Source organism: Panthera leo, chromosome E1 (genome assembly GCF_018350215.1).
Source record: "Panthera leo isolate Ple1 chromosome E1, P.leo_Ple1_pat1.1, whole genome shotgun sequence".
In the NCBI taxonomy this organism is placed as follows: Eukaryota; Metazoa; Chordata; class Mammalia; order Carnivora; family Felidae; genus Panthera; species Panthera leo.
Genome location: NC_056692.1, coordinates 54,930,553 through 54,951,157, shown reverse-complemented (window position 1 = coordinate 54,951,157; position 20,605 = coordinate 54,930,553). Strand labels below are relative to the sequence as shown.

The window sequence follows — 20,605 nt, the reverse complement described above, 5'->3', positions numbered from 1 at the left end:
GGGGGAGTCTCTGGGGGCAGGGCCCCCTAGGAGTTGGGGGAGGGCCTGGATCCTGCATCTAGAGTCACGTTTTTCCAAAGAAGCAAAATGAGAGCTGCATGCATCATTTTACATTTTCTAGTGGCAACGTTAGAAAAAGTGAAAAGAAACGGGTGAAGTTAGTTCTAGCGGTATATGTTTAACTCAGTGCATGTGACATTATTTCAACACGTAATCAATATAAAAAAATATTGAGATACTTCACGTTCTTGTTTTCATGCTAAGTCTTCAATATCCAGAATGTCTTTTGCCCTTAGAGCAGACCTCAGTTCAGACGAGCCACATTTCAAGTGCGCATAGTCACATGTGACTGGTGGCTGCACAGCACAGACCTGGAGCTCAGAGCTGGGAGGCAGAGCCGGGGGAGGCTTGGGGCTGCCCAGGGGGTAGGGAACCTACTGGGATCGTGCTGTGGGCAGAGATGGGCACAGAAAGTCCTGGCAAGGGAGGGGGGACATGGCAGTCCCTTTTGCGGGTATGACTTGAGATCCCTGATTGGTGGTAGCTGAGGTGTGGTGTGGTGTGGCTTGGGCTGCAATCTCAGACTCATACATGTGTCCGGGCTGACATTCTGAGTCGATGTACCAGGAAACCATACACGGGGGTGTGTGTGGGGGGACAAGGGCACCACAATGAGTATCCATTCCCTCCCCTGCCAAAAATCCTGTCTTCTCAGCCTAAATTAAACCAGGTTCACCCTGGTCACCCTTTGGCTCCTGGTCCCTTTGGCATCCCCCGTTCAGAAGTTTTGCTGGGGATGTGATGAAGATGGAAAGGGGTGGCACTGCCATGGCCGATGTCCAGCTGGGAGAGAGAGCTGCATCAGTGGGCACCACTCACTGACTTGGCTGTTGGTTCCAATCCAAAGCAATGATGTTTACTTAGCAGGGATACGCATCACGCCCTTGGGTGAGGTCAAAAAAATCCTGCACACTAGCGACGGCCTGGGGAAACAGCTCGTGTGTGAGACCTCAGGGTCCCAGGTGACCCTGAGTCCTGACCAAGTCAGTGGTGTCACAGCCCTGCTGTGGAGTAGGTACTACTAAGTTGAGGCCACTCAACTACTAAGTCGAGTGGGGGTGTCTGAGGCCCAGGAGGACGGGGCTCTATGCCAAGCAGGGCCACGCAGAGCAGGGCCCTTAGGGATGTTAGTTTCAGTTTAGGATGGGGAACATGGAGGCAGGGCAGAGAGTGTCACAGAAGCTGCCTTCTTTCACCTGGATGTGGGCTGTCGCTGTAGGATAAGGATGCTGATAGCAGTGGGGAGCCCCCATGCTGCTGTGAGGTAGGTCCCATGTTATCTCAAGAAAACCTACCTGAGTGGCTTCCCCAGGACCACACGGCTAGTCAGTGGCAGAGCTGGGACTTGAACTCAGGTCTGTCTGACTCAAATCCATGCACCTGGACACCAGACTAGCATTTTCAGTGTGTCCTCCCAGGGTAGGGCCCAGACAGATGAGTTTCCAAGGCTCTGGCCTTTGCGGCCGAGCAAAGTGTTCAACAGCAGAATGGAAGTCATGAGCACTGATGGGGACTCACGTTCTTCCTGCCCCCACCCCTTCAGAGAGCCCTGGGGACGCTCAGCTAACCTGTCTCTTTCTCTTTATCTGTGTCTGGCTCTCCCTCCCTCTCTGCCTCTCTTTGTGGAGGGAGGTTTTCTCCTTTTTTCTTTCATCCTTGGGATGTGTGTGTCTCTGACTCCTCCCCCCTTCCCCCTCTCCCCCCGCCCCCACCGTGTGCTCATCTTTTCTCTTCGTGCTTCTGTCTCCCTCCCTGTACCCACCCTGATCTCTCTGCAGGACCCTCTGGTGGACATGGGTGGTGCCCTGGGGCCCGCCCTGCTGCTCGCCTCACTCCTCGGTGCCTGGGCAGGGCTGGGCCCGGGGCAGGGTGAGCAAGCTATGACAGTGGCCGTAGTGTTTGGCAGCTCGGGGCCACCGCAGGCCCAAGCTCGTACCCGCCTCACCTCCCAGAGCTTCGTGGACCTGCCTCTGGAGATCCAGCCGCTCACCGTGGGGGTCAACAACACCAATCCCAGCAGCCTCCTCACCCAGATCTGCGGGCTCCTAGGCGCTGCCCGCGTCCATGGCATCGTCTTTGAGGACAACGTGGGCACCGAGGCCGTGGCCCAGATCCTGGACTTCATCTCCTCCCAGACCCATGTGCCCATCCTCAGCATCAGTGGGGGCTCTGCTGTGGTCCTCACCCCCAAGGTGCCTGTCCAAACTCATGTCCCCTCATCCCTTGGGCCGGGAGCCGGGCTGGGGCTGCAAGAGTGGGGCTGAGGCTGGGCCAGGGAGAGACTTCAGCTCTGGGAAGCTGGGATTGGGTGGTACCAGCAGGTGGTGGGGGCTGAAGGTGTGACATGGGTGACGGGGGAAGAGGCTGTGGCAATTATGTTCTCGTGTTCTAGAAGATAAACTTTCTGGGCTGCTTTCACATTGTGTCTGGATGAGGCGGGGTGGGTGGCAAGCTCACCTCTGGCTTAGGTGGGAAGCCCCGGCCCACCTTTTCTCTGCTTCTCGGGCCTTCCTCGGTCAAGCTCCAGACTCAGGGGCAGAGGCCAGGCTGGGCAGGGGATCCGCTGCAGTTAACCTGCAGGGGAACACCCAGTGTCAGGCCGCTGTCCCAAGCATGGGGGAGGCATGCCCTCACAGATCTGCAGCCCGTGGAGACAAAGTTCTAAAGACACGCTAATCTACAGTCACAGCTGGGACAAGCATTCTGAAGGAAAAACACAGGAGGGTCTAAGAGGGCCCCGTTTGGGTAGAGCGTTGGTCAGAAGGTCTCCTAAGAAATCATATAGAAGCTGAGGCCTGGAGGATGAGGGAGAGTTGGCAAGGTGTGTGTGTGTGTGGGGGGGCTCAAATGGGGGGCAGTGTTCCCACCGGAGGCATCAGATGGTGTGAAGGCAGCTAGGTGGAAGGAGCTGGGAGGATTTGAGAGAAGGTTGGAGACGGGGGTGGGATTCTGAGCACGCAGGAAGATATTTGGGTTTTATCCTAAGTAACTGGAGAGCCAAAGAAGGTGTTGAGGGGAGAGACCTATCTGATTTGCCTTTCTTTTATGATTATTTTTTATTAGGGAGAAACTTGAGCATACATAAAAGTAGAAGCGTATAATCACCCCATGTACCGTCCACCCCTGACCAACCCTGCCCCATCCTTCTCCCCGCTACTCCCCTCTCTTCTGTGTCATTCTGAGGCAAAGCCCAAGCATCCTACTGTCCCATCCAGACGTATGTCAGTATATATCTCTAATAGATAAGGGCTTAAAAACCGAACCGCCACATGATCACATCTAGAAAATAATAAAAACTCCTTAACATCATCAAATATCCAGCCGGCGTTCAAATTCCCCCCTTGTTTCACAAACATCTTAAGTGCTTATTTTTAAATTTGGTTGCTTGAATCAAGAAACCAGTTAGGTGTCCACGTGGCGATTGGCTGACGTGGCTTCGGAGCCACAATCTCTAGGATCCTACAACATCTCTTTTTCTTGCAATTTGCCTGTGGGAAGAACTGGGTTACTTGTCCTGTAGGGTTGTCCCCGGTTTGCTTTTTTAAAGACGGGGACAGCAGTCGCAGTGTGGCGAAATCTTGGAGGGCCTGCGGTGGCAGGAGGGACCCCTCAGTTAGCAGGGGATTGCGCTAGTCCAGGCTCGAGCTGGCGTGCCCTTGGCATTTGTGATGGTGGAGGCAGTGGGGAGTTGGAACCTTCTCACCCACAGGGCTCCGTGGGGTGTTTTCCTAGGAAGCTTTGGTCCTGGCAGTAGCTCTCAGCGTGGTGGCTGTCTTAACAGTGCTTTAGAAAAATACAGACGCCCAGAGTCCCATCTCTGAGAGTCTGGTTCAGTTGGTCTGAGGCATTGCTTCCCAAACTAGCGGGCTCAAGAATCACCTGAAGAGCGTGTCAAGGTACAGATTCATGGGCGCCATCCCCAGAGGTTCTGATCCAGTAGGTGTGCGATGCGCCCGAGAATGTGCATTTCCGACACGCTCCCAGGTGACAGCTGATGCTGCTGGGCTTTGATCCAGCATTGGCCGGGCGCGAGCCCGCAAAAAGCCCTCCAGATGATTCTAATGGGCAGCAGGGGCTAGGGACCACATCGGGGGCGCGAGGCGGGAGGCGGGTGTTGCAGCACAGGGTCTCCCGGGACGCCCCGCGTCTAGGGGACGCGGGCGCATTAGGGGACTGCAGGAGGAGGCAGAAGTTGGGGCGGGGCGCGCCGAGCCCCGCCCCGACTCAGGCCCCGCCCCGCCCCCAGGAGCCGGGCTCGGCCTTCCTGCAGCTGGGCGTTTCCCTGGAGCAGCAGCTGCAGGTGCTGTTCAAGGTGCTGGAGGAGTACGACTGGAGCGCGTTCGCCGTCATCACCAGCCTGCACCCGGGGCACGCGCTTTTCCTGGAGGGGGTGCGCGCCGTCGCCGACGCCAGCTACCTGAGCTGGCGGCTGCTGGACGTGCTCACGCTGGAGCTGGGCCCGGGCGGGCAGCGCGCACACACCCAGCGCCTGCTGCGCCAGCTCGACGCCCCGGTGCTGGTGGCCTACTGCTCGCGCGAGGAGGCGGAGGTGCTCTTCGCCGAGGCGGCGCAGGCCGGCCTGGTGGGGCCCGGACACGTGTGGCTGGTGCCCAGCCTGGCGCTGGGCAGCACCGACGCGCCTCCCGCCGCCTTCCCCGTGGGCCTCATCAGCGTCGTCACCGAGAGCTGGCGCCTCAGCCTGCGCCAGAAGGTCCGCGACGGCGTGGCCATCCTGGCCCTGGGCGCCCACGGCTACCGGCGGCAGCACGGCGCCCTGCCCTCCCCGGCTGGGGACTGTCGTGGCCACCCCGGGCCCATCAGCCCTGCCCGGAAGGCCTTCTACAGGTGGGCACCTGCCCAGGGCACGGAGGGGGAGGGGGCCGCTTCAGCGGACCTGGGTGGCTACACCTCCCACTAGCTGTGTGCCTGGGGCCAAGTTAACCTCACCTCTCTGGGCTTAGTTTCTTCAACTGAAAAAGAAGCCAGGTATGAGGTGTGGTGAGGATTGCAGGGGGAGGGGTGTCAATACAAAGAACAATAATTGCACAGTCAGTGCTACTTGGGGGTGGTGACGTAGAAAGTGGGGGAGGGGGCATCCTGGGGACCCCAGGAAGGTGGGGTCCTGGGCAGGGCTGCTGGCAGAGCTAACCAGGGACACCCTGGTTTCTCTCCCCCAACGCAGGCACCTACTGAATGTCACCTGGGAGGGCCGAGACTTCTCCTTCAGCCCTGGTGGGTACCTGGTCCAGCCCACCATGGTTGTGATCGCCCTCAACCGTCACCGCCTCTGGGAGATGGTGAGAAGGGGGTGAGCCCAGGGTCCCTCGGTATCCTCTCATTTTGTCCCCAGTCCCTCTTGTCCCACAGCTGAGCAGAGGGTCCCTTCTGCCCTTCATCCAGCCCCTCATCCTTCAGGTCTCAGCTGAAACATTTGCACCTGCGCTAGGGTGGGTGCTGCATCTCGGCTCAGGGCTCGTCTAGCACCCTAGCCTCCCTCCACTACAGAACTGATCAAACACTCTTATCACCTAGTCCGGCCCCTGGGGGAGTAACCCACAGCTATGCTGGCCAGACGGACATGTAAACAAATAGATTTGGGGATGCTCAGTGCTTGAGGAGAGATGTGTGCAAAGCATTACGGGGGGGGGGGGGGGAAGAGGAGGGCCAGAAACCAGTTCTGCCTTCAAAGGAAGAAACGGGGGAAAGATTCACAGAAGTTGGGACGTTTGGGTTGGGCTGTGGAGGGTTGAGTCGGAGGGCATCAGGAAGGGATACTAGCCTGGTATAGACAGAGGGGCAGAAGGGTCTGGGACATTTTAAAGTGATTTGTTTGGGGGGGGGGTGTAGAGACTGAGGAGGAAGTGTGGGGAGGGGTAAGGTGGGCCCGAGTGTGGAAAACTTTGAGTACTGGGCAAAGGACTTTGTACCGAGGTGGGGGGTGGGGAGGGTGGGGAGATGTCTCAGGTCTGGACTCGAGAAAGATGCTGCAGGCCAGCAGCAGTGGGGTGGCTAGATGGGAAGGCGTGGGGGCCAGAGGCTGGGAGGAGACTGTAGGGAGCCCCCCCCACCTTTCTGGTCCATGCACAGCCCCTTGCTCTGCTCTCCAAATGCTCCTGCCCAAAGCTCCCCAGTGTAAGGAGGGAGACTCTTGGCCCTGGCAGGTCCCACCAGAGGCCCCCACCTAGAGGGTGGGGGTAATGGGGCTGGAGGTCCCAGGCTGAAGCTGGTCACCTTTTGCAGGTGGGTCGCTGGGACCACGGTGTCCTCCACATGAAGTACCCGGTGTGGCCTCGCTATAGTGCCTCCCTGCAGCCTGTAGTGGACAGCTGGCACCTGACGGTGGCCACGCTGGAAGAGCGGCCCTTTGTCATTGTGGAGAGCCCCGACCCCAGCACGGGCGGCTGTGTGCCCAACACTGTGCCCTGCCGCAGGCAGAGCAACCACACCTTCAGGTCCGTGCGAGGGCACAGGAAGGCCCGGTGTGAGCTGTGTGCTGCCGTGTGATGGCAGGCGCGTGTGTCTCATGCCTGGGTGTGGGGGCGGGGGCCACCTGCCAAACTGGGAGTTGCTGCTGGCTCTGACGGCTGGTGGTCTCTTGGTGGCAGCAGTGGTGACACGGCCCCCTACACCAAGCTCTGCTGTAAGGGCTTCTGCATTGACATCCTCAAGAAGCTGGCCAAGGTGGTCAAGTTCTCCTATGACCTGTACCTGGTGACCAACGGCAAGCATGGCAAGAGGGTTCGAGGCGTGTGGAACGGCATGATCGGGGAGGTAGGCCCGCCCTTGCGGTCCACCTGAACCCACCCCCCTGGTGGGCTCCCCAGGCCCCATGCATCGCTCAGCCACCCCTAGATGTTCCTGTGCCGGGGGTCAGTCAGGGCGGAGCCTGGGGCCAGCTCCCACGGCTCTCCCAGTTGGCAGGGGAGACGGGTTGTCACCAGTGATGCTCCCTGGGGTGGTCAGTAGTGCAAGTGGGGCTCTGAGGACCCCAGATGGGAACAGCCCACTCAGTCAGAGGGGTGGTAGACGGGGGGGGGGGCTGTGGAGAGTGCTCCAGCCTGTGGGACCCCTCCTCCAACCCGGCCCGGCCCCATGACCCCAGGTGTACTACCAGCGGGCAGACATGGCCATCGGCTCCCTCACCATCAACGAGGAGCGTTCCGAGATTGTGGACTTCTCTGTGCCTTTTGTGGAGACGGGCATCAGTGTGATGGTGGCACGCAGCAATGGCACCGTGTCCCCCTCGGCCTTCCTGGGTGCGGCTCTGGGTGGGCGGGGATGGCTCTGGGGTCTGAGGCGCAGGCGCAGAGACGGGGAGTTTGGGGTGGGCCTCAGAGGGCCAGCGCAGCAGCCGCGGGTGCCTTGGAGGTTGGCCGGAGGCCTGAGCTGCAGGACAGTAGGATGCAGAGGGATAGGAGGCGAAGTCCGTGTTCCATCTGAGTCTGAGTGTTGGGTAAGGAGGGTGGAGGGGTCACTGTGAGGGGCAGGGAAACGGGGAAGGCAGGCCGACTTCAGGAGGCGCCTCGTAGGCTGGGATACACCAGGGGAGAAGCTTCACAGGGAGCTGGAGGAACCGACCCAGAGAGTGGGAAGTAGCAGTAGGAATTCAGCCTCGTGGGGCAAGTCCCTTCGTGCCAGGCTTCACACTAGCTGCTGGGGAGACAGCCACAGTCCTGGCCGCTGCCCAGCGTCCTGTCAGGAAGTCAGTGGGCCCTGGAGTGGGGGATTTTCAGAGAGCCCCGAGGACAGGCAAGCCTCAGCCAGGAGCAGAGGAGAGAATCCCCTTCCTGCTGTGTGGCCTTGAGCAAGTCACTGAACCTCTCTGATCAGGATTCCTCAGCTGCGTAAGAGACAACAAGCCCCACCGCCACGGGATGGGCATTGCGGCAAAGGACACAGTGCTTATGGCAGTAATGCCTGCTTGCTCTGGGAGACTGAAGCCACTGAACAGATTGGTCCGAGAAGCTCAGTTGGTCTCCCCAGCTCCTGGGGCTTCGGGGCCCTGTCAGGAGGATCAAGAGTGAGACTTGATCTCAGAGACCCTGATTCCAGGCAGAACAAACAGCCAGCCATCAACGCTGGGGCAGGCAGGGCACTTCCAGAACAGGAGTGTGGTTAGCAGTGCTGGCCGGCAAGGGAGGAGAGGGAAAGAGAATTCCTTGGGCATGCTGGTGATACTTGGGATCAGGCTGGGTGGGGAGGAGGAGGGAGATGGGAGATGGAGTGGGTTGCAGGCAAGGGGGTGGGAGAGGAAGGGGAGAGAGCATGGGGCATAAACTCCCTTTTTGTGAAAGGAAGTTGGGGGTCGGTGTGGGATCCAGGGGAGATGTGTAGTCAAAGGGAAGTTTCCTGGGGTGGGGTGATGGGACCTGGTCCCAGGGCAGAGGGGAAGGGGAGACAGAAAATGCTGGAGAGCCTGATCTCTCTTGGGGGTGGTCTCTCCCGGGGCCCTGCTGCTCTGAGAGTCAGAGACCCCTTGGCTCAGTCCTCGGGGCTGACGGGCCCCACTTTGACCATGTGGACGCACCTGTCTGCACCCAGTGCTCTGGGCTGTGGGTGGGAAGGACAGTAGTGAGGCCTCTGAGCTGCCTCCCTCTGTTCCCAGAGCCCTACAGCCCTTCAGTGTGGGTGATGATGTTTGTCATGTGTCTCACTGTGGTGGCCATCACGGTCTTCATGTTTGAGTACTTCAGCCCTGTCAGCTACAACCAGAACCTCACCAGTGGCAAGAGTAAGCTCTCACCTAGGCCTGGGAGGGAGGGAGCATTCTGGACGGATGGGCTCAGGGCTACAGGGGCCCTACAGAGAAGGCTGGATCCTGGGGGAGGTATCTGGCTTTTGGACAGCAAGCAGGGGCCAATCAGATATATGAGAGAGAGAGAAAGACAGAGAGAGGGAGAGAATGAGAGAGAGAAAAGGGAGACAAGGTGGGTTGGCTTGCCCTGGAGGGGCGATGGCTGGGGACAGGGCCCCACCCAGGACAGAGTGAAGACTGGGGTCCCTCTGTGCCCACCCTCTCACCCCCAGAGTCTGGGGGCCCATCCTTCACCATCGGCAAGTCTGTGTGGCTGCTGTGGGCGCTGGTCTTCAACAACTCGGTGCCCATCGAGAACCCCCGAGGCACCACCAGCAAGATCATGGTCCTAGTCTGGGCCTTCTTCGCCGTCATCTTCCTCGCCAGCTACACCGCCAACTTGGCCGCCTTTATGATCCAGGAGCAGTACATCGACACTGTGTCTGGCCTCAGTGATAAGAAGGTTCTGGGGCTACAGCTAGCAGAGGGCAAGGGGTGCTGAGAGCAGGGGTAGGCCTGTGGGACACAAAAGGGGAATCTGAAATGGAGCAGGGAGTAGGAAGGAGCTGGAGACCTGGTTGAAGGGAGGGCTGGGGCCTGGGGTGAGGGGGCGGATGGCTCAGGTGCACCGACAGAGTGGCCTTGGGTGAGTCTCTTCCTGACCTGGCCTCAGGTTTCACCGTTTGTAAAACGCAGGAGTGGCCCGGACGGTCTCTCTCAGACTCCTGTGCCCTCACTCTGCAAGTGCAGACTCCAGGGCTGGGCGCCGGGGATGGGGTCGGGGAGCGCTGGTGTGTCCGCAGGCTTGGACGGAGGTGACGAATGGCGCCTGCCCTCTGCCCGCAGTTTCAGCGGCCTCAAGATCAGTACCCACCCTTCCGCTTCGGCACGGTGCCCAACGGCAGCACAGAGCGGAACATTCGCAGCAACTACCGAGAGATGCACACCCACATGGTCAAGTTCAACCAGCGTTCGGTGGAGGATGCGCTCACCAGCCTCAAGATGGGGTGGGTCCTCAGCCCTGCACCCACCCTCTGACCGTCTCTACCCACATGTCTCCCCGTTGACCAGCCTCAGTTCTGGCCCTGTCTGGGAGACCCCAGGTGGAGACATGGAGGCCGGGGTGTCCTGTAGGACTCGTAGGGAAGGGGGAGGGAGGTCTGGGGGCAGAGTGAAGTTTCAAGCAAAACTGGAGGCCCACCATTTGGCCCACAGATGCAGCTGAGATACTGAGCAGGGTTCAGCCTTCATCTGAGTGGTGGCTGTGACCTTCTTAGGGTCCTAGGGAGACGGAGGGGCTGGGCACGGAGGGAGTGTTCTCTGGAGGCGGAGGGTCCCCTGGCCTCTCTGAGAGGAGGGGAGGTGGGGTCCCTGAGCTATGGAAAAGACTCTTCTCTGCATTCAGGATCCAGGGGAACCAGAGAAGTCTCTGCCCACCCATCCCGCCTGGTCAGTGCTCAGCGGGCTCTGCTGGGCTCTGCAGCCCAGACCCCTGTCAGGCCCCAGGTTGGGTATCCTCACCTCACATGACCCCTGGCCTGTCCCCAGGAAGCTGGATGCCTTCATCTATGATGCTGCTGTCCTCAACTACATGGCAGGCAAGGACGAGGGCTGTAAGCTGGTCACCATTGGCTCTGGCAAGGTTTTTGCCACCACTGGCTACGGCATCGCCATGCAGAAGGACTCCCACTGGAAGCGGGCCATAGACCTGGCGCTCCTGCAGTTCTTGGGGGATGGTGGGTGCTGCTGCTGGGGGCCTGGGGTCCAGGGTGGGCCGTGGAACCTGAGGTGGGGACAGCTGCCTGATGGCCGGTCAGCATCTCCACTACCATTCTCTGAGTCCCAGGGCCTGTGGGCAGGAAGAGGTCTCTGGGAGTGAGGCTGGGGCAGGGAGGACGGGAGGGTGGCATTTGGAAGGACCACATGGAAACCTGGGGAAGGGGTGGGCTTGCCAGGGGGGAGTGGGAAATAGGATTTCGGGAGGCTCCCTGGAGGGCAGGAAGACAGGAAGGAGCTCAGGCCACACAGTGGGGCTTGGGGGAGGCTGACATCCTGTCTTTTTTCTCTAGACCCCTGTCCCGGCCATTTCCATCTTGAGATCACCTAGGATAGTGCCAAGGGCCTGCCTCATCCCAGAGCTGGGGCTCAGGCTTGCCTTGGGACAGGGGGCTCACATATGTAAGCAGTACAGCGGAACCTGCCCCCAAACCCAGAGCTTTCAGCGCTATGAGATCAAACTGATTTTCCATCAGTGCCACAGATTGAGAGTGATAGCAGTTAAGGTGCTGGGACGTCCTAGGGGACCTGGGCTTTTAGTCTCTGTGTGCCAAGCTCTGTGCCTGGCTTGTAGATGACCAATAGGTTTGACCCAGGTGTGAATGATAGGTAACATACCACATCTGCAAGCTTTTACTGGGTGTGTGGGGGGGGGGGGCGGGGGGGGGCATGTCCAAGGCTGGCATTGTCTACCCCAGCCCCCACTCTGCTTTCCTTTCTTCCTGCTCATTGCCACCTCCCTTCCCCCACCCCCATCCTGCCCTTGCTGGCTAGATCCCTCTGTGGTCCTGTAAGGGGCTGGCTCCAGACCCCTCCTTGCTCCAGGCTTGGGCGAGCATTGGGAGGGTCTTTCCTGAGCCAGGTGTGCCCCCACCCCCGCTCCCGCCTCTCGCCAGGGGAGACACAGAAGCTGGAGACGGTGTGGCTCTCGGGGATCTGCCAGAACGAGAAGAACGAGGTCATGAGCAGCAAGCTGGACATCGACAACATGGCGGGCGTCTTCTACATGCTGCTGGTGGCCATGGGACTGGCCCTGCTGGTCTTTGCCTGGGAGCACCTGGTCTACTGGAAACTGCGCCACTCAGTGCCCAACACGTCTCGGCTGGACTTCCTGCTGGCTTTCAGTAGGGTGGGTGCCACCCCACCCCAGGCAGGTCCCAGCTTTAGGGGCGCCAACCCAGATAAGTCAGAGCTGGCTATGGCGCCATTTACAGAGGTAAAAACTGAGGGCCTTCCAGCATCACACAGCAGAAGAGAAGCAGAGCCCTTCTGCCACAGGCTGGGCAGTGTTTCCGAGCCAGGCTGACCGGGTTCGAACCCTCACTGCTATTTACAAGCTGTGTGCCTTTAGGAAGAGATAACCTCTCGGAGCTTCAGATTGCTCCCTGGCAATTGCTCTCACAGTGGCGCAGTGCCGGGCGCATAGGAGGCGCTTAACGAATGTTAGTAGCTTCCTACGACTTCGGACGCCTGGGCTGGTGCTTGGACCGGGAGGCGGGAGGTCCCTGAGAGGAGCTGGCCACTCATGGCTGTCTCCTCCCGGCTGCCCAGGGCATCTACAGCTGCTTCAGCGGGGTGCAGAGCCTGGCCAGCCCCGCGCGGCCGCCCAGCCCGGACCTGACCGCCGGCTCGGCCCAGGCCAGCGTGCTCAAGATGCTGCAGGCGGCGCGTGACATGGTGACCACCGCTGGCGTGAGCAGCTCCCTGGACCGCGCCACGCGCACCATCGAGAGCTGGGGCAGCAGCCGCCGCGCTCCCCCGCCACCCGCCTGCCCCGGCCCGCGGCCACCCACGCCCGGCCCGTCCCCGGCGCCCAGCCCCCCGGGCCGGGGGCCGCCGGGCGGGGGTCGTGCCGCGCTGGGGCGCAGGGCTCCGCAGCTCCCGGGCCGCCCTCCGACGCCTGGGCCGTCGCCGCCAGACGTGTCCCGGGTGTCGGGCAGGCCGTCCCGGGAGGTGCGACGGCCGGTGCAGGCCGGGCGCGGCGGGCGGCACCTCTCGGCCTCCGAGCGGCGCGCGCTCCCAGCGCGCCCCCTGTCGCCCGAGCGCTGCCACTACAGCTCCTTCCCTCGAGCCGACCGGTCGGGACGCCCCTTCCTCCCGCTCTTCCCGGAGCCCCCGGAGCCAGAGGACCTGCCGCTACTCGGGCCGGAGCAGCTGGCTCGGCGGGAGGCCCTGTTGCGCGAGGCCTGGGCCCAGGGTCCACGCCCGCGCCACGCTTCCCTGCCCAGCTCGGTGGCCGAGGCCTTCGTCCAGCCCCGGTCGCTGCCCACTCGGTGTGGCCGCCCGGCCTGCCGGCGCTTGGCGCAGGCGCCGTCGATGCGGCTGCCGTCCTACCGGGAGGCCTGCCAGGAGAGCGTGTGGGCCAGGGTCCCCGTCTGGCCGCACAGACAGCACGCCTGCCTGCACGCCCACGTGCCGCTTTGCTGGGGGGCCATCTGTCCCCACCTCCCCCGCTGTGCCAGCCATGGCCCCTGGCTCACTGGGGCCTGGGGGCCTCCGGGGCACAGAGGCAGGACCCTGGGGCTGAGCACAGGCTACAGGGACAATGGGGGGCTGGAAGAGGTCAGCAGGGTGGCCTGTGGAACACATGGCTTCCCTGGACCTTGTACCTGGAGACGGATCTCCAGCTTGGAGTCAGAAGTGTGAGGGGTCAGCTACTGTGGTTCCTGGTCAACTGGATTCTCTGCCTGGCACTGCCAGGGTTAGTGCAGGCAGGCGTTTCTGGATTCCGCCTTGAAATCCTGGCCTTGGGTCCCCAGTGACAGATGTCTTCCATGGTCAGTTGAGTGACCTCGGGGGTCTCCGGTCCTGGTGTGGTCCGGGTGGGCTGTTGCTGTCCTCTTATGCAAAGCCCTTCCCGCCTGTCCTGGAGTCACCGGGAGCAGTGATGTCTCCCTGCCCTGATATTAGCTAGTTTCTAGTCAAGACTGCGGGGGGCCTGGTGTAGGAGTATGGTGGCTGGAACTCGGGGTGGGGGCGGGGGGCTGTCCCCCCACCCCCACCCCCTGCCCTCCCTGACTGGAGTTTCTTCTCAGAGCGCTGGGGCATTAAACAAATCTTTTACAACCCACTGGTCCTGGCTGCCTCATTCTGCATCCCTGGGAGGGAGGGGGGCACCATAGCCTATAGGCAATAAAGCACCTTGGGGGTATCCCAGCGGGGTGTCCGCCTAGAGAAGGTGGGCAGCTCCCTGTGGGGGAGTGTCTGGGCAGCAGAAGCCGCTTGGTATTCAGTGGCTCCAACCCACCCTGGTGCTGGGTGTGACAAATGTGCTCAGCATGGGGGCTCTGGTGGTGACGGATGGAGTTCATCCTTCAATCTCCTTGAAAAGAGAGGCTCATGCCAGGGGCTGTGGGTGTCCTGCTTTGCCAGGGGCCCACCTGGAAGCCTGACGGTGTCATAGTGGGAATGGCAGAGGGAAGTCTGCTGTGGGCAGCCTGTTGGGCTCTCCTGGGCCCTGGCTGGCTGTATTCTCTCCGTGGGGGATGTGCAGGGCTCCGAACTGCCTGCTGGCTCTGGAAGCTTTTGCACAGGTGGCTTCTGAGGTCAGACACAGCTCAGCCTTGCTGGTGCTGGGACCCCTGGGGGGGGGGGGGGGAGATGGTCAGAGAATCTTCTGGATGTGTCAGTCCTTCACCCTCCCTCTGGGCTCCCAGCCCCACCTCCTTTCTCTGTCACATGTCATCAGTCCTGGACCATCTAGAAAGATGGCTCTTTTTTACAATTTCCAAATGCTTTCACATCAGTGGTGAACATGTAGCCCCACAATGACTCTGTACAGTAAGCACTCATTCTTCCATTCATTCCACAAACACAGTAAGTGTGATTGGTGCCGTCAGACCTTTTCCAACTGTGAACATGTAAAGCCTGAGGCCTTGCTGTCCTCGACAAGTTGGGTGAGGCAGGGCAGAAATTACCTCCATGTAACAGGGAGGAGGTCGGGGAGGGCAATGCTGAATGCCAACAGCACGTGCAGCCGCTGCCCCATGTCCTTTCCCATACATCCTTGCTGGATCCCAGGAAGCTGGGTCTCCTTTCCAGTCTCCAAACACTCCACTACTGGGGGTGGAGTCATGAAAACTGGAAGTTTTTTGTTTGGTTTTAGGCATGAAAGCAGCTGAGATGCTAGAGTGGGGGGAAATTTCTAAAAACCCTCCATTTGTGTCTGGAGAGCTGGACTATGCCAAGAATGGGAGGCCCTAGTCCATTAGTCAAGTTCATGTCCTCTGCCCTATGGACTTCATGAATCCAGGTCCAGAATTGCAGTGGGGAGGGTGGACCTCAGACACAGGTGGTAAATGTGGGTCTAGGTGAGTGCTCGAGGCCTTGGAGGGGAGTTTGACCTTGAATGCAGCCATCGGTGGTGAGAGAGTTAAGCCCCTGGACCTACCAGCTCCCCCTGGACCTGACCCCTCCCGCTTCCTGAATCTGAGTGCAGCTCTGGGTGAAGGGCTGCAGCAGGTAAGCCAGGAGGAGTCTTGAGATCCAGGCTGCTCTCCGCTCACTGCCCAAGATCATTAATAACCAAGAACTGGAAAGATAATTAAAAGCCAAACATGGAGCTGAGCCTGTTGCTGACTGGCTCCAAGGAGGGGCCCATCCTGCTCCTGGAGCCAGGCTCTAGGCTGCCTCATTCTTTCTCTAGGAATGTCTTCTGGGGAGAAGTGGGCCCCACAAGAAGTGGAGGCAGGGAAGATGCCTACTGTGGGTTCAGACCTTGCTTGGCCTGGCTCCCCAGCCTCTGGCTCAGGGCCATGATGCCCTCTGTGCCTCCACAGAGGACCAAGCACTGCTTGGCCAGGACTCCTGGCCCTGCACTATCGAGAAGAGGGCAGAAAGCCTGGCAGGGGGAGGAGGGAGCTGTGTCGCAAGGCCATAGATGATTAATCATCATAAACAAAGTCTTGGCTGTGTAGCAGAGAGCGAGCTGAGTCCACCCAGACGCCAGGCACCCGGATGCTGGCTTCTTTGGTGGGAACAAGAGGGGGGCCCTCGGTCACCTGTCTCAGTAGGAGGAACTCCTATCTCTCTGCTGCTGCATGGCTGTCTCCTCGCCGGGCTTTACTGAGAGGCTCGTTGTCCACACTACCTCTCTCCTGGGGCCCATGAGCAGGCAGGGAGCAAAGAGCTTAGCAGGAGGTGGGTATGATGGCCTTGGTCAGGATACCTGGGCTTTAGTCCCAGCTCCAGAAGTCTCCAGCAGGGCCTGGGTTTGGCTCTTTGAAAGTGTCCTTAGGCTCCCTGGAGCCAGAGACCACTTTCTCTCCCAAAGCCCTCTGGACCCTGAAGCATTCAGACCAGTTTGTTTCTGAATTGTAGCACGCAGTTACTACAATTCATCAGGTGGCTATGAAACCAACCAGGTGCCTGGGGACCCAAACCGGGGTCTTCAGTGAGTCTGGGGCCTGTGGCTACGAGTGTGGTTATGGCTGGCAGTGACAAGGGAGCCAGGCACCAGTACAGAGTAGCTTTATTGAGCACTTCTGTGCGAGGCACTGAGCTCACTACTTAAGTTCCCACAACTGGTCAGTGGCGCAGGTACTATTGTCCCTGTGCTACAAATGACGAGGAAGAGTAGGAGGCTCGCTGCCTGCATGGGGCAGTTCTGCCTTCTTGGTCCATGGTCTCAATACCCAGATTATGCCAAGGTCCACACAGAAAGCACCTAGCACTGTGCCTGGCACATGCCAGGCACTGAGAAGCTATCACTTCTCCTTTTCTCCAACTGACACCACCGTGAGCCCCAGCCCTGGGGAGGAGGGACTGAGAACCTCTCCCACAGTGGATCTGTTTCAGGAGACCCAGCTTTTCAGTGGCCCTTAGCAGAGCCAACCGGGTGTCAGCCCTGCCCAGGAATCCGACCCTGAGACAGGCGTGGTCACGGCCTTACACCTGCCCTCAGTCACATGGCCCTGTGCCAGGCCCCTCCCCCAGGACTGGTTTCTCATGAGGTGGGGAGCGGCCCCCATCCCCCTCCACCACTCTGACTCTAGTTTCTATTGCCGAGGCTGCTCCCGGCCCCGTGTGGTGAGAACAGCTGTGTAGCTAAGGGCCTGGCAAGGTGCCCGCTGCCCACCTTCCACCACTCAGCAGTGCCTCCCAGCCTGTCACCTGCCATCTGCCCCATCTATAAGCCCGCAGCCGCCTCGCTGGCCTCAGGTGAGGGAACAGGCAGGAGCCCCTGGCAAAATGGCATGAGGGAACACGGTCTCCCACCTTGGCCTGGCCTCGGGGTCAGTCCGGGTGAAAGGCGTTAGGTGGAGGCTGGCGGGTTTATGTCCTCCTCCACGGAGACATCTGTACCCAGGTCAGGCTGGGCCGGCATCCTTTTCTGCCCTCCCCACCAGTGACCTCGGGGGCCCATCTGTAAAATGGAAATCAGGAGCCAGCTCGCCCCCCTCACCACACTGACGTAAGCACTTGTAGCCAAGTGTGCCTGACGCACGTGGTGAACAAGCATCATCGGGGTTCTGTCTGGCTGTTGGGCCTTCTCCCCCTTGCCCGAAGCCCCCTGGCTATCAGCAGTAGAGAGGAAGACGACCCCATCTGACCTCCAGCAGGTGAACACGGAGCTGTAAAGGATCCCAGACAGTGGCAGTGGTGAGCGCCCTGGGTTACCGTCAGGGATGCGGCCAGCTAGGGCTGATTCCGCCCCTCCGGGCCTGGGGCTGCCCAGCTTGGAGTAGGGGAACGCAGCCACCAGACTGCACTGCTGTGTGGCTCCAGACTGCCACATTAATCAACCTGGGCTTTATGATGCTAATAAATTTGCGTCCAGAATTTGGTTTGGAGCCTGGGGCAGCAGGATGATTTAATTTGCTTTGTCCTTAAGCAAGAGGGAGTGTAAATGGAGAAGGGTAAGGACCGATGTTTTGAGTTTTCAGCAAACAGCTGGGCAGCTGCAGATCAGCCCAAGCCATGGGTGTCCATCACCCAGGGGCCCTCCCTGCTCTGCCCACCGGGGGTGGGGCCTCCTGGGAAGAAGCCACAATGGTACATGGGGAAGGGTCGTCTATTTTCCACATGGATGGAAAATCACAATGTTTGGGGACCGGCCGCGAGATGTGTGGCAGCAGTGAGAAAGCAGACCATGGCCAATCACGACCAGGGGTTCTCACAGGCTGGGGCAGCCAGGGGCTGGGGCGGGGATAGCACTGCCTGTGGACTCCCCAGGTCCTCCTCCCTCTCCTTCGGAGACCACCAAGGGCCCCAGGACACCCGGTGGTGTCGCTCCGACCAAGGTACGAACACTGCGCCATGCAGGGAAGGCTGCGGAGATCCCCTAATGAGAGCTGAGCAAGGCACTAAAATCAAAAGGGGGATGGGGTGGGGGCTTGAGACCCCACCCCAGAGAGGCAGCTCTAGGTCAAGCTGCTTTGGGCTCCAGGATAGGTGGGGCCAGGCCCAGGGTTGGGGGCACGCCAGGGAGGGTCAGGAAGGACCCCCAGGTCCTGAAGCGGAAGGCACATTGAAAATGCAGAGTTCGCTAGTCACCTGTGTTTCCGAGAAGGGCTGGCCCAGCAGGTACACGCATGCCTGTGATAGGGAGGGGACCACGGAAGAGCTGGTGAGGTGGCCAGGAAGCCACCCCTCCTTCCATGAGAACGGTGGCTGATGCCCCATCTCACTCCACAGCACCCAAAGGTCACAGAGAGTATGAACAGAGCACCCAGAGCCTGGCTCAAAAGGGAGCCACGTGAGCCACATTTAGTGCTGGAGTGGGAGCAGGGACAGCCAAGCCTGCTCTTGCTTCGCAGACCTGACCTCTGACAGGGTGGGAGGCACAGCCTGCTCACCGCTACATGCCCAGGGTGCCCCCAAGCCACCGTGATGGTGGGTGGGGGTAGCTCCCTTTAGTGGTCCTTATGCACCGCCCCCCTGTACTGCAGGAGACCCTGAGGGCCCCAGTGGGGCAGTCAGGAGAGCAGAGAATCCCTTTGAGGGGTCACAGGCTCTGGGCTTTAAACTGGCTGCCAGGTGGCTGTGCCCCGAGGAAGGACTGCTCCTGCCTGATGCTCCTGAGTCACCCCTGGTTCAGGAGCTCAGCCAGGTGCTGGCACCCACAGCAAGGGCCCTCAGAGCCACAGTCAAGGGACCCTGGTGCCTATCAGCACTTCCTGTTGTCATCGAGGCTGGCCAGGCCTTCTCTGGGGAGTGGAGTGGCACCTGGCCACTCCAGGCCTGAGGGGAAGGTGGGACCTGCCTGTCACTGGCAGTCCTGGTGGGGAGGAGAGTTAGGGCCTGGGATTTGCCCCAAAAAGGCAGCAGCTACGAGTGGAGTTTTCCCAGACGAGGATGCAGGAGGGGCAGGACAGAGGAGGACGGGATGTGGCCTCTGGTATAAATAACGGGAGGGCCAGCACTGCGTCCCTACTGTGCGGTGGGAGGAGCCCGCTCCTGGCAAGTAAAGCAGTAACCAGTCCTGGAACTGGGACGGCTGTGTGCCCAGGTTGTGCAGCTAGGCTGGCCAGGGGCAGCCCCAGGCAGGGGGCCTGGGAGACAGGCCGCCCTGGCGAGTGAAGCGAGGCGCGGACTGCGTGGGATCCTGGGTGGAGATAAGACCCCTAGCAGGAGACGTGGAGGGTGCCCTCCGCAAGTCTGGCCTCGCCTGCCCCATGCAACCCTGGGAAGGAACTAGCTCTTGGCTCTGCAGGCGGGAAGGTGAGTGATGGGGCCAGAGTGGAGCCCCCGCCTCTCTCGTCACTGGGCACATTTTGCCATCAGACCTTGGTCTCACTGAGGACGATGTTGGCAGTGACAAAGAAGAAGCAGGAGAAAGCCCAGAGCAGCACAAAGCCCACCCAGAAGGCGTGGCGGAAAGGGGACCTGTGCTTGTTGATGGTCCCGTAGCCCAGGGCCAGCTGGGTGTCCTTGCGGCTGTGGTACACCAGGAAGGCGGGAATGACGTACTGGATGCCTGTGCCTGCGTAGGCCCCCGTGATGCCCACCAGGGACTCCAGGTCGTGGGTGCAGAAGGCCACCAGCACCGGGGGCAGCAGGGTGATGGTGGGGAACACCACGCGGTCCACCACCCAGGGGTATGTGCCCCCGTCACGGTGGAAAAGTGTTTTCCAGTTGTTGCGGAGGGTCACGGCGATGATGGGGAAGTTGGTGCTGATGGTGAAGACAGGGAAAAGGCCCAGGAAGAAGCGCACGGCAGCCAGGCTCACGACATCGCAGCGCGCGAAGTTGAGGGTGTACATGTCCATGAGGCTGTCGCCGCGGAAGCAGAAGATGGCGGTGAAGCAGAGAAGGCCGTAGAAGGCGAGGATCAGCACGTAGTCCAGGAAGACCAGGCGTGTGAGGTGGCGCTTGGAAGACACCGGTGTGACAAGGGATGGCAGCGAGTGCTGGCACATGAAGGAGTAGACGCACACCCCAAACAGGTTCCGGATCCCGGAGAAGTCAGCCAGGGGCGGGTGCCCCTCTCTGTGCCCGTTCCCGATGCGGACCAGGGCCAGCACGATCATGATGGCAAAAGCTGAAAAACAAGAGGGCAGTCGGCCAGCTGAGCGGGAACCGGCCCTTCCCTGGGGAGTAGTCGTTTTGGTGGCACCTGCCCAGGGACCAGAGCGCCAGGGGAATCCTGGAGTTCACGTGACCCTGATGACCGTGTTGTGGGGCAGGTCAGCCGTGGCTGCAGACCACGCTACCCCTCCCCAGCGAATAAGGGAATGGATCTCTTGGGGGGCCTGGGCATGAGAGGGGGCTGCATGGGGCGGTCAGCATGTGCCCGCCCAGGCACTGCCCAGCTCCCTTAGGGGGCTTCTCTTGGAGCAGGCCTAGGTCGGAACTTGTGCTCACACTCCCTCCCTTGGCTTAGAGAATGTATGCATGGGGAGTAGGGGCTGGTGGGGGGGAAGGGGCACAGAAAATCTGGGAGGGGGAGTCCTCCTGGGCCACGGGCACCTGCATCTGAGGGGGTGGGGAGTGGGAAAGTGCGCTGGTAGTTCTGCACAGAGGTGGGCACCCAGG

The 20,605-nt window shown here is 60.5% G+C and overlaps 2 protein-coding genes across 5 annotated transcripts in view; one reads left to right on the top strand and one right to left on the bottom strand.

Moving 5' to 3' along the window:
• Positions 1 to 1,837: 1,837 nt before the first annotated feature.
• GRIN2C (glutamate ionotropic receptor NMDA type subunit 2C) lies at positions 1,838 to 13,603 on the top strand. 2 transcript variants are annotated; one of them, XM_042915272.1, is made up of 13 exons: positions 1,853 to 2,252; positions 4,307 to 4,905; positions 5,243 to 5,357; positions 6,301 to 6,512; positions 6,666 to 6,831; positions 7,163 to 7,316; positions 8,666 to 8,791; positions 9,088 to 9,317; positions 9,701 to 9,861; positions 10,403 to 10,590; positions 11,527 to 11,759; positions 12,182 to 12,742; positions 12,824 to 13,603. In XM_042915272.1, exons 1-13 carry the CDS (start codon positions 1,854 to 1,856, stop codon positions 13,274 to 13,276), a joined length of 3,597 nt encoding a protein of 1,198 aa, XP_042771206.1. In that variant the 5' UTR covers position 1,853; the 3' UTR covers positions 13,277 to 13,603. The 2 variants fall into 2 exon arrangements, with proteins under 2 accessions (XP_042771205.1, XP_042771206.1); XM_042915271.1 differs by having other exon boundaries at positions 1,838 to 2,252; positions 12,182 to 13,603.
• A 2,487-nt stretch (positions 13,604 to 16,090) lies between these two features.
• The window catches only part of TMEM104 (transmembrane protein 104), a 59,088-nt gene continuing 54,573 nt past the window's right edge, over positions 16,091 to 20,605 (bottom strand). For all 3 annotated transcript variants that reach the window (XM_042915455.1, XM_042915456.1, XM_042915457.1), the window contains one exon: positions 16,091 to 20,111. In XM_042915455.1, coding sequence (XP_042771389.1) covers positions 19,351 to 20,111 — 761 coding nt within the window. In that variant the 3' untranslated portion in view covers positions 16,091 to 19,350. The remainder of the gene's footprint in view (positions 20,112 to 20,605) is intronic.

Coding starts and splice junctions, on each gene's coding strand:
- GRIN2C (XM_042915271.1), top strand. CDS start 1,854: ATGGGTGGTGCCCTGGGGCCCGCCCTGCTGCTCGCCTCACTCCTCGGT. Junction 5,358..6,300: donor GTCACCGCCTCTGGGAGATG/GTGAGAAGGGGG, acceptor CACCTTTTGCAG/GTGGGTCGCTGGGACCACGG. Junction 9,318..9,700: donor CTGGCCTCAGTGATAAGAAG/GTTCTGGGGCTA, acceptor CTCTGCCCGCAG/TTTCAGCGGCCTCAAGATCA.